Source organism: Papaver somniferum, chromosome 4, assembly GCF_003573695.1.
Source record: "Papaver somniferum cultivar HN1 chromosome 4, ASM357369v1, whole genome shotgun sequence".
In the NCBI taxonomy this organism is placed as follows: Eukaryota; Viridiplantae; Streptophyta; class Magnoliopsida; order Ranunculales; family Papaveraceae; genus Papaver; species Papaver somniferum.
Window position 1 is genome coordinate 92807787 of NC_039361.1, and position 18941 is coordinate 92826727.

Consider the following 18941-nt stretch of genomic DNA (forward strand, 5'->3'; position numbering starts at 1 on the left):
TTTTCAAGACTTTTTAGAGAACATTCAAAGTTGATCTTCACTAGTGTAGGGATTTGTTATTATCATTCTTTAACGAATCTCCTAGCTTGTAGATCCCAGTGCTACGGAGTATTATTAAATTTAAGCTTTTCAAAGCTCTTTGGAGTCTTCCTGAGCTTTTTAGAGTTTCTCAGAGCTCTTTAAGGGCTGTTTAGTGTTTTTAGGGTTTTTAGGGTACATACAAAGATAACCTTCATTATTGCAGGGAATTTTTTTAGTATCATTCTTTATAAAGAATTAAGTTACATTTAGTTGGCTTTAACGAATCCCCTGGCTAGTAGATACTAGTGCTAATATAATTAACTTAAAGCTTTTTCAGAGCCTTTTTAGAGTTTTTCAGAGCTATTTAGATTTTTCAGAGCTCTTTAGATATTTTAGGGCTTTTTAGAGTTTTCAACGCTTTTTAGAGAACATTCAAAGTTGATCTTCACTATTGTAGGGATTCGTTATTATCATTCTTTAACGAATATCCTAGCTTGTAGATCCCAGTGCTACGGAGTATTAGTAAATTTAAGTTTTTCAAAGCTTATTGGAGTTTTCCTGAGCTTTTTAGAGTTTCCTATAGCTCTTTCAGGGCTCTTTAATGTTTTTAGGGTTTTTTAAAAACATCCAAAGATAATCTTCATTATTGTAGGGAATTTTGTTAGTATCATTCTTTATAAAGAATTAAGTTACTTTCAGTTGGCTTTAACGAATCCCCTGGCTAGTACATACTAGCGCTATGAAATATAATTAACTTAAAGCTTTTTCAGAGCTTTTTAGAGTTTTTCAGAGCTCTTTAGATTTTTAAGAGCTGTTTAGATATTTTAGGAATTTTTAGAGTTTTTAGGGTTTTTTAATGTTTTCAAGGCTTTTTAGAGAACATTCAAAGTTGATCTTCACTGTTGTAGGGATTTTTTATTATCATTATTTAATGAATCTCCTAGCTTGTAGATCCCAGTGCTACGGAGTATTATTAAATTAAGCTTTTCAAAGCTTATTGGAGTCTTCCTGAGCTTTTGAGAGTTTCTCAGAGCTCTTTTAGGGCTCTTTAGTGTTTTTAGGAAACATCCAAAGATAATCTTCATTATTGTAGTGCATTTTGTTAGTATGATTCATTATAAAGAATTAAGTTACTTTCAGTTGGCTTTAATGAATCCCCTGGCTAGTAGATGCTAGTGCTACGAAATATAATTAACTTAAAGCTTTTTCAGAGCTTTTTAGAGTTTTTCAGAGCTCTTTAGATTTTTCAGAGCTCTTTAGATATTTTATGGGTTTTTAGAGTTTTCAGGGTTTTTTAGAGTTTTCAAGGCTTTTTAGAGAATATTCAAAGTTGATCTTCACTATTGTAGGGATTTGTTATTATCATTCTTTATCGAATATCCTAGCTTGTAGATCCCAGTACTACATAGTATTATTAAATTTAAGCTTTTCAAAGCTTTTTGGAGTTTTCCTGAGCTTTTTAGAGTTTCTCAAAGCTTTTTCAGGGCTTTTTAGTGTTTTTAGGGTTTTTAGGATTTTTAGGAAACTTCCAAAGATAAACTTCATTATTGTCGGGAATTTTGTTAGTATCATTCTTTATAAAGAATTAAGTTACTTTCAGTTGGCTTTAACGAATCCCCAGGCTAGTAGATACCAATGCTACGAAATATAATTAACTTAAAGCTTTTTCAGAGCCTTTAAGAGTTTTTGAGAGCTCTTCATATTTTTCAGAGCTCTTTAGATATTTTAGGGCTTTTTAGATTTTTCAGTGTTTTTTGGAGTTTTCAACGCTTTTTAGAGAACATTCAAAGTTTTATCTTCACTATTGTAGGGATTTGTTATTATCATTCTTTATCAAATCTCCTAGCTTGTAGATCCTAGTGCTACGGAGTATTATTAAATTTAAGCTTTTCAAAGCTTATTGGAGTCTTCCTGAGCTTTTTAGAGTTTGTCAGAGCTCTTTCAGGGCTCTTTAGTGTTTTTAGGTTCTTAGGAAACATCCAAAGATAATCTTCATTATTGTAGGGAATAATTAAGTTACTTTCAGTTGGATTTAACGGATCCCCTGGCAAGTAGATACTAGTGCTACGAAATATAATTAACTTAAAGCTTTTTCAGAGCTTTTTAGAGTTTTTCAAAGCTCTTTAGATTTTTCAGAGCTCTTTAGATATTTTAGGGATTTTTAGAGTTTTCAGGGTTTTTTAGAGTTTTCAACGGTTTTTAGAGAACCTTCAAAGTTGATCTTCACTATTGGAGGGATTTGTTATTATCATTCTTTATCGAATATCCTAGCTTGTAGATCCCAGTGCTACGGAGTATTATTAAATTTAAGTTTTTCAAAGATTTTTGGAATCTTCCTGTGCTTTTTAGAGTTTCTCAGAGCTCTTTCAGGGCTCTTTAGTGTTTTTAGAGTTTTTAGGAAACATCCAAAGATAATCTCCATTATTGTAGGGAATTTTGTTAGTATCATTCATTATAAAGAATTAAGTTGCTTTCAGTTGGCTTTAACGAAACACCTGGCTAGTACATACTAGTGCTACGAAATATAATGAACTTAAAGCTTTTTCAGAGCTTTTTAGAATTTTCAGGGTTTTTTAAAGTTTTCAAGGCTTTTTAGAACATTCAAAGTTGATCTTCACTAGTGTAGGGATTTGTTATTATCATTCTTTAACGAATCTCCTAGCTTGTAGATCCCAGTGCTACGGAGTATTATTAAATTTAAGCTTTTCAAAGCTTTTTGGAGTCTTTCTGAGCTTTTTAGAGTTTCTCAGAGCTCTTTCAGGGCTCTTTAGTGTTTTTAGGGGTTTTAGGGTTTTCATGAAACATACAAAGATAACCTTCATTATTGTAGGGAATTTTGTTAGTATCTTTCTATATAAAGAATTAAGTTACTTTTAGTTGGCTTTAACGAATCCCCTGGCTAGTAGATACTATTGCTAATATAATTAACTTAAATCTTTTTCAGTGACTTTTTAGAGTTTTTCAGAGCTATTTAGATTTTTCAGAGCTCTTTAGATATTTTAGGTTTTTTGTTTTTACATCTCATCAACTTAATCTGAGCTTCACGATACTCAGTAAAAGCTTTTTCGAGCTGCTCTTTTAGATGTTTATCATCAGACTTCTCATGAATTGATTCAATATCCTCAGAAACAACAACCTCATGAACTGAATTTATACTCTCCTTACCAGCCTTCACATTATTGACGTTAATTGCATGGCCTGCATGGGAAGTTTCACCAACTTTTTTCCAAACAGATTTGAGTGATTTTCCTTCTTTGTCATTCTTAATGTTCACAGTAGGTGACTTCTTTACAGCATTAGAATCTCCCAAAATTTTCTTTGCAGCAAGGCAATTCTCAAATTTGTGGCCCATAAACTTACAATGAGTGCAGAATTTGACATTCTCTAAGTCTTGAATTTCAATATACTGCCAGAACTCTTTTCCATTTGCATTCAAGCGAATTCTTTTAGGAATCAACTTAGCAAAGTCAATATCAATCAGAACCGCAGCATAGTTTCCAATATCATGATCCAAAGTCTTTTGATCAATAGCAATCGGTTTTCCAATAATATTAGCAATGGAAAGAAGAATTTTCTTAGTCCATAACTCAATGTACAAACCAGGGAAACTTACCCAAACTGAAGCTCTTGAAGTTTGCTGTCTTTCTGGATCAAAATTTGGGTAAAAATTAAAAACCCTAAGTTGTTGATTCTGTATAAGCCAAGTATCACCATGCCATACACGTTCCTTGTCATATGATGAAGTTAACTTTATGATAAAGAAACCTTTTGTCATTGGAACTAACTTACATCTTCCAGCACCGAAACCCCATTGTTCCTCCAAACTCTTTTGAACATCAGCAAATTTTAAGCCCTTAAAGTTCAATCTCCCAATGAGACTGAACTGAAATATATCACGTCCCTCTTGAAGAAGATTATTAGGCAAAACCAAAGATGGTTCTTCCAAATATGTTGATGCCTCAGGGAGAGATAAGAAATCTGAATCTGTTAACATATAGGGTTTTTTACCCTTAACCAAATCAGCAAAAGATACCTTATTGTTCCCATGATTATTCACGTTTGAATCAGGGTTTTCCCCCATCCTAAATCACCAAAGATGATCTAGAATGAAGGAAAAACGTTGATGAAAGTTGAAAACCCTAAAGAAAAAATTCGCCAATTTTTTGGAGAGAAAAATTCGCATGAGAGAGAAAAAAGTTCATCAACCACAACTTTTAGATATTTTAGGGCTTTTTAGAGTTTTCAACGCTTTTTAGAGAACATTCAAAGTTGATCTTCACTATTGTAGGGATTTGTTATTATCATTCTTTAACGAATATCCTATCTTGTAGATCCCAGTGCTACGGGGTATTATTAAATTTAGGCTTTTCAAACCTTTTTGGAGTTTTCCTGAGCTTTTTAGAGTTTCCTATAGCTCTTTCAGGGCTCTTTAGGGTTTTTAGGGTTTTTTAAAAACATCCAAAGATAATCTTCATTATTGTAGGGAATTTTGTTAGTATCATTCTTTACAAAGAATTAAGTTACTTTCAGTTGGATTTAACGAATCCCCTGGCTAGTACATACTAGCGCTATGAAATATAATTAACTTAAAGCTTTTTCAGAGCTTTTTAGAGTTCTTCAGAGCTCTTTAGATTTTTCAGAGCTGTTTAGATATTTTAGGAATTTTTAGAGTTTTTAGGGTTTTTTAATGTTTTCAAGGCTTTTTAGAGAACATTCAAAGTTGATTTTCACTGTTGTAGGGATTTGTTATTATCATTATTTAATGAATTTCCTAACTTGTAGATCCCAGTGCTACGGAGTATTATTAAATTTAAGCTTTTCAAAGCTTATTGGAGTCTTCCTGAGCTTTTGAGAGTTTCTTAGAGCTCTTTTAGGGCTCTTTAGTGTTTTTAGGTATTTAGGAAACATCCATAGATAATCTTCATTATTGTAGGGCATTTTTTTTAGTATCATTCATTATAAAGAATTAAGTTACTTTAAGTTGGCTTTAATGAATCCCCTGGCTAGTAGATGCTAGTGCTACGAAATATAATTAACTTAAATCTTTTTCAGAGCTTTTTAGAGTTTTTCAGAGCTCTTTAGATATTTTAGGGATTTTTAGAGTTTTCAGGGGTTTTTAGAGTTTTCAAGGCTTTTTAGAGAACATTCAAAGTTGATCTTCACTATTGTAGGGATTTTCTATTATCATTCTTTATCGAATCTCCTAGCTTGTAGATCCCAGTACTACAGAGTATTATTAAATTTAAGCTTTTCAAAGCTTTTTGGAGTCTTCTTGAGCTTTTTAGAGTTTCTCAGAGCTCTTTAGTTTTTAGGGTTTTTAAGAAACATTCAAAGATAATCTTCATTATTGTAGAGAATTTTGTTAGTATCATTCTGTATAAAGAATTATGTTACTTTTAGTTGGCTTTTACGAATCCCCTGGCTAGAAGATACTAGTGCTACGAAATATAATTAACTTAAAGCTTTTTCAGAGCTTTATAGAGATTTTCAGAGCTCTTTAGATTTTTCAGAGCTCTTTAGATATTTTAGGGCTCTTCAGAGTTTTCAAGGTTTTTTAGAGTTTTCAACGCTTTTTAGAGAACATTCAAAGTTGATCTTCACTACTGTAGGGATTTATTATTATCATTGTTTATCGAATCTCCTAGATTATAGATCCCAGTGCTTCGGAGTATTATTAAATTTAAGCTTTTCAACGCTTTTTGGAGTCTTCCTGAACTTATTAGAGTTTCTCAGAGCTCTTTCAGGGCTCTTTAGTGTTTTTAGGGTTTTTAGGATTTTTAGGAAACATCCAAAGATAACCTTCATTATTGTAGGGAATTTTGTTAATATCATTCTGTATAATGAATTAAGTTACTTTCAGTTGGCTTTAACGAATCCCCTGGATAGAAGATACTAGTGCTACGAAATATATTTAACTTAAAGCTTTTTCAGAGTTTTTTAGAGTTTTTCAGAGCTCTTTAGATATTTTAAGGAGTTTTAGAGTTTTCAGGGTTTATTAGAGTTTTCAAGGCTTTTTAGAGAACATTCAAAGTTGATCTTCACTATAGTAAGGATTTGTTATTATCATTCTTTAATGAATCTCCTAGCATGTAGATCCCGGTGCTACGGAGTATTATTAAATTTATGCTTTTCAAAGCTTTTTGGAATCTTCCTGAGCTTTTTAGAGTTTCTCAGAGCTCTTTGAGGGCTCTTTAGTATTTTTTAGGGTTTTTAGGAAACATCCAAAGATAACCTTCATTATTGTAGGGAATTTTGTTAGTATCATTCTTTATAAAGAATTAAGTTACTTTTAGTTGGCTTTAACGAATCCCCTGGCTAGTAGATACTAGTGCTAATATAATTAACTTAAAGCTTTTTCAGAGCCTTTTTAGAGTTTTTCAGAGCTTTTTAGATATTTTAAGGATTTTTAGAGTTTTTAGGGTTTTTTAAAGTTTTCAAGGCTTTTTAGAGAACATTCAAAGTTGATCTTCACTGTTATAGGGATTTGTTATTATCATTATTTAATGAATATCCTAGCTTGTAGATCCCAGTGCTACGGAGTATTATTAAATTTAAGCTTTTCAAAGCTTATTGGAGTCTTACTGAGCTTTTTAGAGTTTCTCAGAGCTCTTTCAGGGCTCTTTAGTGTTTTTAGGTTCTTAGGAAACATCCAAAGATAATCTTCATTATTGTAGGGAATAATTAAGTTACTTTCAGTTGGCTTTAACGGATCCCCTGGCAAGTAGATACTAGTGCTACGAAATATAATTAACTTAAAGCTTTTTCAGAGCTTTTTAGAGTTTTTCAAAGCTCTTTAGATTTTTCAGAGCTCTTTAGATATTTTAGGGATTTTTAGAGTTTTCAGGGTTTTTTAGAGTTTTCAACGGTTTTTAGAGAACCTTCAAAGTTGATCTTCACTATTGGAGGGATTTGTTATTATCATTCTTTATCGAATCTCCTAGATTGTAGATCCCAGTGCTACGGAGTATTATTAAATTTAAGTTTTTCAAAGATTTTTGGAATCTTCCTGTGCTTTTTAGAGTTTCTCAGAGCTCTTTCAGGGCTCTTTAGTGTTTTTAGAGTTTTTAGGAAACATCCAAAGATAATCTCCATTATTGTAGGGAATTTTGTTAGTATCATTCATTATAAAGAATTAAGTTGCTTTCAGTTGGATTTAACGAAACACCTGGCTAGTACATACTAGTGCTACGAAATATAATGAACTTAAAGCTTTTTCAGAGCTTTTTAGAATTTTCAGGGTTTTTTAAAGTTTTCAAGGCTTTTTAGAACATTCAAAGTTGATCTTCACTAGTGTAGGGATTTGTTATTATCATTCTTTAACGAATCTCCTAGCTTGTAGATCCCAGTGCTACGGAGTATTATTAAATTTAAGCTTTTCAAAGCTTTTTGGAGTCTTTCTGAGCTTTTTAGAGTTTCTCAGAGCTCTTTCAGGGCTCTTTAGTGTTTTTAGGGGTTTTAGGGTTTTTATGAAACATACAAAGATAACCTTCATTATTGTAGGGAATTTTGTTAGTATCTTTCTATATAAAGAATTAAGTTACTTTTTGTTGGCTTTAACGAATCCCCTGGCTAGTAGATACTAGTGCTAATATAATTAACTTAAAGCTTTTTCAGAGACTTTTTAGAGTTTTTCAGAGCTATTTAGATTTTTCAGAGCTCTTTAGATATTTTAGGGCTTTTTAGAGTTTTCAACGCTTTTTAGAGAACATTCAAAGTTGATCTTCACTATTGTAGGGATTTGTTATTATCATTCTTTGACGAATATCCTATCTTGTAGATCCCAGTGCTACGGAGTATTATTAAATTTAGGCTTTTCAAACCTTTTTGGAGTTTTCCTGAGCTTTTTAGAGTTTCCTATAACTCTTTCAGGGCTCTTTAGTGTTTTTAGGGTTTTTTAAAAACATCAAAAAATAATCTTCATTATTGTAGGGAATTTTGTTAGTATCATTCTTTACAAAGAATTAAGTTACTTTCAGTTGGCTTTAACGAATCCCCTGGCTAGTACATACTAGCGCTATGAAATATAATTAACTTAAAGCTTTTTCAGAGCTTTTTAGAGTTCTTCAGAGCTCTTTAGATTTTTCAGAGCTGTTTAGATATTTTAGGAATTTTTAGAGTTTTTAGGGTTTTTTAATGTTTTCAAGGCTTTTTAGAGAACATTCAAAGTTGATTTTCACTGTTGTAGGGATTTGTTATTATCATTATTTAATGAATTTCCTAACTTGTAGATCCCAGTGCTACGGAGTATTATTAAATTTAAGCTTTTCAAAGCTTATTGGAGTCTTCCTGAGCTTCTGAGAGTTTCTTAGAGCTCTTTTAGGGCTCTTTAGTGTTTTTAGGTATTTAGGAAACATCCATAGATAATCTTCATTATTGTAGGGCATTTTTTTAGTATCATTCATTATAAAGAATTAAGTTACTTTAAGTTGGCTCTAATGAATCCCCTGGCTAGTAGATGCTAGTGCTACGAAATATAATTAACTTAAATCTTTTTCAGAGATTTTTAGAGTTTTTCAGAGCTCTTTAGATTTTTCTGAGCTCTTTAGATATTTTAGGGATTTTTAGAGTTTTCAGGGGTTTTTAGAGTTTTCAAGGCTTTTTAGAGAACATTCAAAGTTGATCTTCACTATTGTAGGGAATTGCTATTATCATTCTTTATCGAATCTCCTAGCTTGTAGATCCCAGTACTACAGAGTATTATTAAATTTAAGCTTTTCAAAGCTTTTTGGAGTCTTCTTGAGCTTTTTAGAGTTTCTCAGAGCTCTTTAGTTTTTAGGGTTTTTAAGAAACATTCAAAGATAATCTTCATTATTGTAGAGAATTTTGTTAGTATCATTCTGTATAAAGAATTATGTTACTTTTAGTTGGGTTTTACGAATCCCCTGGCTAGAAGATACTAGTGCTACGAAATATAATTAACTTAAAGCTTTTTCAGAGCTTTATAGAGATTTTCAGAGCTCTTTAGATATTTTAGGGCTCTTCAGAGTTTTCAAGGTTTTTTAGAGTTTTCAACGCTTTTTAGAGAACATTCAAAGTTGATCTTCACTACTGTAGGGATTTATTATTATCATTGTTTATCGAATCTCCTAGATTATAGATCCCAGTGCTTCGGAGTATTATTAAATTTAAGCTTTTCAATGCTTTTTGGAATCTTCCTGAACTTATTAGAGTTTCTCAGAGCTCTTTCAGGGCTCTTTAGTGTTTTTAGGGTTTTTAGGATTTTTAGGAAACATCCAAAGATAACCTTCATTATTGTAGGGAATTTTGTTAATATCATTCTGTATAATGAATTAAGTTACTTTCAGTTGGCTTTAACGAATCCCCTGGCTAGAAGATACTAGTGCTACGAAATATATTTAACTTAAAGCTTTTTCAGAGTTTTTTAGAGTTTTTCAGAGCTCTTTAGATATTTTAAGGAGTTTTAGAGTTTTCAGGGTTTATTAGAGTTTTCAAGGCTTTTTAGAGAACATTCAAAGTTGATCTTCACTATAGTAAGGATTTGTTATTATCATTCTTTAATGAATCTCCTAGCATGTAGATCCCGGTGCTACGGAGTATTATTAAATTTAAGCTTTTCAAAGCTTTTTGGAATCATCCTGAGCTTTTTAGAGTTTCTCAGAGCTCTTTGAGGGCTCTTTAGTATTTTTTAGGGTTTTTAGGAAACATCCAAAGATAACCTTCATTATTGTAGGGAATTTTGTTAGTATCATTCTTTATAAAGAATTAAGTTACTTTTAGTTGGCTTTAACGAATCCCCTGGCTAGTAGATACTAGTGCTAATATAATTAACTTAAAGCTTTTTCAGAGCCTTTTTAGAGTTTTTCAGAGCTTTTTAGATATTTTAAGGATTTTTAGAGTTTTTAGGGTTTTTTAAAGTTTTCAAGGCTTTTTAGAGAACATTCAAAGTTGATCTTTACTGTTATAGGGATTTGTTATTATCATTATTTAATGAATATCCTAGTTTGTGGATCCTAGTGCTAGGAGTATTATTAAATTTAAGATTTTCAAAGCTTTTTGGAATCTTCATGTGCTTTTTAGAGTTTCGCAAAGCTCTTTCAGGCCTTTTTAGTGTTTTTAAACACAGGTGCTTTTAACAAATCTTCCTTGGTTTGTTAAACACAGGTGGAGAAGAATTAATAACTGTTATGATTCTATTCGTTTTGTTCATACTTTTCGTGAGGCAAATTTTGCAGCTGATTGTATGGCAAAGAGGGGATGTTATCTTAGAAATGGTGAAGGTTTAAGCTTTGATGAAAGGCCGGATTTTCTTAGGCATTTAGAATTTCCATATGTTTCTTATTTCAGATTTAAATAGTTTGTAAGTTTTTGGGGTCTTAGGACCTCTTTTCTTGTGAACTCTTTGTAAATATTGGCTATTCATTAATACAATCTGGATTTAGCAAAAAAAAAAAAACTTTTTAGTGTTTTTAGAGTTTTTAGGAAACATCCAAAGATAATCTTCATTATTGTAGGGAATTTTGTTAGTATCATTCATTATAAAGAATTAAGTTACTTTCAGTTGGCTTTAACGAATCCCCTGGCTAGTAGATGCTAGTGCTACGAAATATAATTAACTTTAAGCTTTTTCAGAGCTTTCTAGAGTTTTTTAGAGCTCTTTAGATATTGTAACGATTTATAGAGTTTTCAGGGTTTTTTAGAGTTTTCAACGCTTTTAGAGAACATTCAAAGTTAATCTCCATTGTTGTAGGGATTTTTTATTATCATTATTTAATGAATATCCTAGTTTGTGGATCCTAGTGCTAGGAGTATTATTAAATTTAAGATTTTCAAAGCTTTTTGGAATCTTCATGTGCTTTTTAGAGTTTCGCAAAGCTCTTTCAGGCCTTTTTAGTGTTTTTAGAGTTTTTAGGAAACATCCAAAGATAATCTTCATTATTGTAGGGAATTTTGTTTGTATCATTCATTATAAAGAATTAAGTTACTTTATGTTGGCTTTAACGAATCCCCTGGCTAGTAGATTGCTAGTGCTACGAAATAGAATTAATTTTAAGCTTTTTCAGAGCTTTTTAGAGTTTTTCAGAGCTCTTAAGATATTTTAGGGCTTTTTAGAGTTTTCAGGGTTTTTTGGAGTTTTCCAGGCTTTTTAGAGAACATTCAAAGTTGATCTTCACTATTTTTGGGATTTGCTATTATCATTCTTTATCGAATCTCCTAGCTTGTAGATCCCAGTACTACAATGTATGATTCAATTTAAGCTTTTCAAACCATTTTGGAGTCTTCTTGAGCCTTTTAGAGTTTCTCAGAGCTCTTTTAGGGATCTTTAGTGTTTTTAGGTTTTTAGGAAACATCCAAAGATAATCTTCATTATTGTAGGGAATTTTGTTAGTATCATTCATTATAAAGAATTAAGTTACTTTCAGTTGGCTTTAATGAATCCCCTGGCTAGTAGATGCTAGTGCTACGAAATATAATTAACTTTAAGCTTTCTCAGAGCTTTCAAGAGTTTTAGAGAGCCTTTTAGATATTTTAAGGATTTATAGAGTTTTCAGGGTTTTTTAGAGAACATTCAAAGTTGATCTTCATTGTTGTAGGTTTTTTTTTTTTTTTGATAAGTCAAAAATTATATCGCAAGAAACGATATTTACAAGATAGTTTAGGAGAAAAGAGGTCATAGAAACCCCAAAAACTCACACAAACTATTTAAAACGTTAATAAATTACATTTGGAAACTCAATTGAACTTAAGAAATCTGGTCTTCCCTCAAAGTGAATACCTACTCCTTCTTCTAACAAACAACCACGCTTAGCCATTCCATCCGCAGCAAAATTCGCTTCACGAAAAGTGTGTTCAAACCGAATAGCACCATATAAACCCTTAGCATTCAGCCATCTTTGTGTAGCAAACCATGGAACATTATCCTCCTCCAAAGCCTTCAGCACCGAAGAAGAGTCTGATCTAATCAACAAACGATCATAACCCCATTGAATTGCCCATTCAAGACCAACAATAATACTATATAACTCAGCCATATAGTTAGTCGCAATTCCTAAGCCAATACACATGGCCCCTACCACTTCCGAACTCGCATTTCTAGCCACAACACCAGCCCCTGCCACTCCCGGGTTTCCTCTTGAGGCACCATCAGTACACAACAACAATTCATTGTTATTAGGAGGCGTCCAATAACACTCCTTTGGATCTGAAATCTTCACTTTCCTATGCTTAACACGAAAGAAATCCAAAATTCTCAAATCTGCTACTGTATTGAACATAAAACTCTTCATTCTAACTGAGTATTCATGCATCAAATTGAACACTCGTTTTTGGAAAAAGGACCAGCAAGGAACTTTCTTCTCATATACCTTCTTATTTCTAGTGAACCAAAGTTCAGATCGCACAACCAAATTTGCTACCAGCCACAAATCCCTAACAATGCCACTTTGAAGCCTAGCTCCATTGTAAGACGTGATCAAATCATAATAAGGTTTTATATTGAAAATACTTGCTATCCAGTTCCAAGCTTTTTGCGCAAAATTACAGCTCCAGAGGACGTGCTGAAGTGTCTCCTCTTCAATTTGACAAACGCTGCACCTAGAAGCCAATTGAATCTTAAACCTGCTGCGAACTTTATCAAGAGTTGCACACGCTCCCCGAACAAACTTCCAATTCTGAGCCGCCAAAGAAGGATGCACAACTTTCCTCCACAATAGCGAAGCTTCTTTCATAGTAGGGAACTTCTTTCTAATCAATTCTCTAGCTGACTTAACTGAAAACACACCCTTCATATCAGGCTTCCAAATTCTCTTGTCCCTCCCACTACAAAGCGTTGGCAAATTCTCCATAACCACACCAGCACTTACAAGATCTTGCAAGTGAGCTCCTTGCAACAGCCAATTACCATGTGAAATAATATCACAAACCCGACCTGATCTTTCCAAGTCTGAACGATTAAGAACACTTGCCAAAGTCTCACTTCCATACCACACATCATAGAAAAGAGACGTATTCCTACCATCTCCAATGATGCATTTTGTATTATTCACAACTTCCTTATGAACCCAACGAATTCCAGGAAGAATAGAAGATTTTACACCAGCCATCTTGAGACGCCCATCCCTGCAAGTGAATTTTGACTCCAAAAAACGAGCCCACTTCTTAGAAGAAGATTTAATAGACCACCAAAGCTTCATAAGCAAAGCCTTGTTCATAGTTTTTAAACTAGTGATTCCAAGACCACCCTCCTCCACAGGACTGCACAGTTTATCAAAACCAACCACAAAAGCTCTAGAAAGATTTGAATCACCCGACCAAAGGAAATTACGGATCACACGCTCACTTTGCTGAATGAATTTCACCGGCCACTTATACACAGACATATTATGAATGGAATAACTCGAAAGAACATTTTTAACTAGAACAACTTTGTCTTGAAAAGAAAGCATCTTACCTTTCAAAACCGAAAGTTGCTCTTTAAGCTTATCCACCACATTGCTAATATGATGATATCTCACCGCACCAGGCATAACTTTCACCCCCAAATAACGATCAGGAAAATGCGTAACTTCCATCCCTAGAAAAGCAGCAATGGTATGACGTCTACTCAAAGAGCCACCACCAAAGTAAATTTTGCTCTTCTCTTTACAAACACGCTGACCTGAAGCTTGCTGATAAGAATCTAGCAACTCCACCAAACTTCTCAAGCTCTTCATATTTCCCTTGCAAAAAATCATAATATCATCAACAAAGAATAAATGAGTTGGAGCAATACCATTACGCCTAACCAGGTGAGACATATCCTTGTTTTGAAATAGTTTTGTGATGTTTCTACTAAGAACATCCTCAATCAAAACAAAAATAAGAGGCGAAAGAGGATCCCCCTGACGCAACCCTCTATTAATTTTGAAAAAACCTTCCGGGCTACCATTGAGAAGAATAGATATGCGCGCTGACTCCAGAATTTTCTGAATCCACAAACACCAATCCTCAGAAAAACCATATCTTCTAAACACCTCCATAATAAAAGACCAATTAACAGTATCAAAAGCTTGAGAAATATCAAGCTTCAGGCCCAAATTACCATCCTTCCTTGTGATGTGTAGCTCATTCACCATCTCAGAAGCCAAACTAATATTCTCATGAATATTCCTACCTTTCATAAAAGCCACCTGCTCCTCTGACACTAACTTATCCAACACCCGACCAAGTCTAGTAGCCAGAATTTTAGTGAAAATCTTGAAGAAGAAATTGCTTAGACCGATAGGTCTATATTTCCTCAAGCTATCCGCACCTCTAACCTTAGCAATCAAAATAATTAGGCTAGAATTCGAACCCTTCGGAATTGACTTAGAAGTCCAAGCATAAACAATAGCCGAATGAAGATCCTGCTGAATTATATCCCAACAATGTCTATAAAAACACACTGAGAAACCATCCGGCCCCGGAGCACTATCCGCACCTAAATCAAAAACTGCTGATTTAATTTCATCCAAAGAAGGAATGGCATCCAACATCTGCCTTTCAGTCAAAGAAATGGACTCATGCTCATAATCAAAGAGATTATCCTCAATAGGAAGCTCCACACCATTGAACTTCGACTCATAATAAGAAACCACATGGTCACGAAGCTGAATAGGCTCTGAGATAGTCACACCATCTTCAGTAACCAACTCCGAGATTGTATTTGCGCTCCTTCGAATGTTTATATTGCTGTGAAAAAAAGAAGTGTTACTAGAACCCTCCAAAATCCACCTATTACGAGCCTTTTGTTTCAACATAGTAAGATGTTGCATACGAACATCTTGAACCGCCACCAGAGAATCCTTCATAATGTTCAATTTAGAAGTATTAAAAGGATCCTCATCAGAATTCCTATAAGCCACTTCAAACTTAAGTTGAGCTTGTTTCAGCCTAGCATTAACATTTCCAAAGACCGTTTGATTCCACAATTTGATTGCCTCCTTCAACCTTTTCAATTTATAAGGAAAAATAAAATCCAAATTACCATAACCGGAGACTTCCAAGAATCTTCCACCATTCTCAAGAAATCAGGATGAGAAAACCACATTTTTTGGATACGAAAAGGAGCACGCCTAGGCCTCGGAGCAAGGAAAGGAAACCCAATAAGGTTGAATGATCAGAAACTTCCCTAGGAAGAGCTTTACACCGCCAATTCGAAAACTTATCTAACCAAGGCTCATTGATAATAGCACGATCCAATTTACTAAGAATTCTACCAACACCAGATTGACCATTAGTCCAAGTAAACTTAGACCCCAAAGAATCTGCTTCAAAAAGATCATTATCCTCCATCCAATCAGAAAACTCATTAATACAAGAGACACGAACCTCACGGCCTCCCTTCTTTTCATCTTGACGAAGAACACAGTTGAAATCTCCCATTATCAGCCAAGGAGTTGTAGTATCCACAGCTGAAAGTTGAGACCATAATCTTCTTCGAAAAACTTGAATATAACTAGCATGAACAAAAGAGATTAAAACCCCCTCAGTTCTAACAGTAATTGCTTGCCTAGTCATATTAACCACCTCTGGCTCTTCAATATTAGCACTCCACAGGATCCAAAGATTCCCAATATTATGCATAGAAGAATTATGAAAAACCTTCCTCATAAAACCAGTTAAATTTAACTTACAAATTACCTTGTCAGAGAACTTAATCTTTGGCTCAGCAACATAAAGAACTCCGGCTTCAGATCATGAACAAGTTCACGTAACTTCTGCCCAGCCTCCACCTTTGCCACCCCATTGATATTCCAATAGAGCACACGCATCAGGAAACTATATTCTTTGAATTATTACTAGCATCAGGAATCCTATCAGAATTCCGTTTAAGTATAACTGGGGAGAATCCCTTTCTAACTCGAATTCCCAAATCATTGATCTCAGTTTCCGAATCAGACTTGGACTCCTTATTTGTACTTTGTTGAGAAGTACTTTTCTGATCATTAGAAATCCGAATCCTAACAGGTTTCCTAGATTTCTTTGGCTGCTCCACGGGTATGTCAGAACATTTAGACCCCCTAACACCTGACGAAGCCTTCTCTGGAGTGATTTCTTCATCTGAACTCTCCTCCCTTTGCTCATTGGATTGCTGCACAGAATCCAACCCCAACTCAGCAGACAAAACATTGAATTTATTAGGAGAAAGCACACAAGCATTCTCATTAATAGCTTTGTAGCGAGACAAATTCTCAATATTGTCCACCATAACATCACATCCCTTCCTTCCTGAAGTTTCAAAAGGAGTAGAAGAAGAGCTAGCATTAGTCTTATCAGTGAGAGAGTGATTAGTTCTAGCCAATTCACCACTCCCTACTGACTTAGCTGAGGTTCCAATTTCACCCACTGGTAACCTACTAGCTAATACTCCTTTCTCAGCTAACGCCTGCTTTGCTTTCTCTAAAGCTACAGACGCTGCATGAAAAACAGCTTCAGAAGAAGCTAGCTCATTCTCAAGCTGATTGGTTTCCTCCGCACCAATAGCATTCTCCTCTACTTCACCTGGTAACACAGCAAGAACACCATCATGTTCTGCATTTTTTGAAGCATCATGCTCCGCATCTTTTGAAGCATTATCACCACCAGGAAAGTTCTCAGCATTCTTTCCTTTACGCTGCCTCCTATTCCTAGCAGTTTGCCAGCCTTTGGAAGAATCTCCCTTTGTTGTAGTATCAACCTTTGAAGAGTTATCATCACCTTTAGTTTGCCTCCTACACTCATCATCATTGTGCCCAATAATGCAGCACTTCATACAGAATTTTGGAGCCCGTGGAATCTCCAAATATTGCCAGAAAGTACGTCCCCCAGCTGTAATCTTGATTCTACTAGGAATGTGCTTCGCAAAATCCACATCCACCAAAACTGAGGCAAAGTTACCGTACTCTAGATTAAGAGTTCTCTGATCAACTACAATGGGAGTGCCTAATACCTTCCCCATAGATAACAAGTTCTTCTCTGTCCATAGTTCTGCATGGAGACCTGGAAAGTGAACCCATACGTTTGCATGGGAAGTTTTTTGACGTTTAGGATCAAAACCTGGGTACCAATCCATCAGTTTGAGCTCATGTTGATTTACATACCATTTAGTGCATCGAATCCTCTCTTTTGTTTCAGCATCATGTAACATAACCACGAAAAATCCTTTACTCATAGTCATAAACCTTGCTGAGCTAGGGTTTATCTGCCATTGATTAACCAAGCTGGATTTCACTTCCACAAACTTCAATCCCGTGAAGTTCAGACGTGCAATAAAACTATGCTCAAAGGGTTTACATCCTTCTTGATAAAAATCAGCTGGAATAATAAGAGAAGGCTCTCCATCAATCAGAGTAGGGTTTGGCAAGCTATTAATATCAACACACGTAGGCTGCAAAGTCTGTTTTCCTTTTACTTTCTCCGCAAAAGATTGTTGCTGGGAAATAACCCTAGAAGAAGTTACTTGTGTTTCCTCAACCATGATGATCAGATTGAAAAAACGTTAAGAAAACTTGAAAAAAAAAACAAAACCCTAGAGAAATCGCCAGACTTTCTCTTTCCTCATGTTTCCAACATTTTTATGAACCCCCTTCATTGTTGTAGGGATTTGTTATTAAACTCAAGCTTTTCAAAGCTTTTTGGAATCTTCTTGTGCTTTTTAGAGTTTCTCAGACCTCTTTCAGGGCTCTTTAGTGTTTTTAGGGTTTTTAGGAAACATCCAAAGATAATCTTCATTATTGTCGGGAATTTTGTTAGTATCATTCATTATAAAGAATTAAGTTACTTTCAGTTGGCTTTAACGAATCCCCTGGCTAGAAGATACTATTGCTGCGAAATATAATTAACTTAAAGCTTTTTCAGATCCTTTTTAGAATTTTTCAGAGCTCTTTAGATTTTTCAGAGCTCTTTAGAAATTTTAGGGATTTTTAGAGTTTTCAGGGTTTTTTGGAGTTTCCAACGCTTTTTAGAGAACATTCAAAGTTGATCTTCACTATTGTAGGGATTTGTTATTATCATTCTTTGACAAATATCCTAGCTTGTAGATCCCAGTGCTACGAAGTATTATTAAATTTAAGCATTTCAAAGCTTATTGGAGTTTTCCTGAGCTTTTTAGAGTTTCTCATAGCTCTTTCAGGGCTCTTTAGTGTTTTTAGGGTTTTTTAAAAACATCCTAAGATAATCTTCATTATTGTAGGGAATTTTCTTAGTATCATTCTTTATAAAGAATTAAGTTAGATTCAGTTGGCTTTAACGAATCCCCTGGCTAGAAGATACTAGTGCTACGAAATATAATTAACTTAAAGCTTTTTCAGAGCTTTTTAGAGATTTTCAGAGCTCTTTAGATTTTTCAGAGCACTTTTGATATTTTAGGGATTTTTAGAGTTTTCAATATTTTTTTAGAGTTTTCAAGACTTTTTAGAGAACATTCAAAGTTGATCTTCACTGTTGTAGGGATTTGTTATTATCATTATTTAATGAATCTCCTAGATTGTAGATCCCAGTGCTACGTAGTATTATTAAATTTAAGCTTTTCAAAGCTTATTGGAGTCTTCCTGAGCTTTTTAGAGTTTCTCAGAGCTCTTTTAGGGCTCTTTAGTGTTTTTAGGTTTTTAGGAAACATCCAAAGATAATCTTCATTATTGTAGGGAATTTTGTTAGTATCATTCATTATAAAGAATTAAGTTACTTTCAGTTGGCTTTAAAGAATCCCCTGGCTAGTAGATGCTAGTGCTACGAAATATAATTAACTTTAAGCTTTTTCAGAGCTTTTTAGAGTTTTTCAGAGCTCTTTAGATTTTTCAGAGCTCTTTAGATATTTTAAGGATTTTTAGAGTTTTCAGTGTTTTTTGGAGTTTTCAACGCTTTTTAGAGAACATTCAAAGTTTTATCTTCACTATTGTAGGGATTTGTTATTATCATTCTTTAGCAAATCTCCTAGCTTGTAGATCCCAGTGCTACGGAGTATT

The 18941-nt window shown here is 34.0% G+C and overlaps 1 protein-coding gene across 1 annotated transcript; it reads right to left on the reverse strand.

Moving 5' to 3' along the window:
• Positions 1-15769: 15769 nt before the first annotated feature.
• Positions 15770-16936, reverse strand: LOC113272813. The gene has a single exon (XM_026522611.1). It carries the CDS (start codon positions 16934-16936, stop codon positions 15770-15772), a length of 1167 nt encoding a protein of 388 aa, XP_026378396.1.
• Between the last annotated feature and the right edge of the window lie 2005 nt (positions 16937-18941).

What these genes read in the sequence shown, in the direction of transcription:
- LOC113272813 (XM_026522611.1), bottom strand. Translation starts at nt 16,936, where the DNA reads ATGGGGAAGGTATTAGGCACTCCCATTGTAGTTGATCAGAGAACTCTT.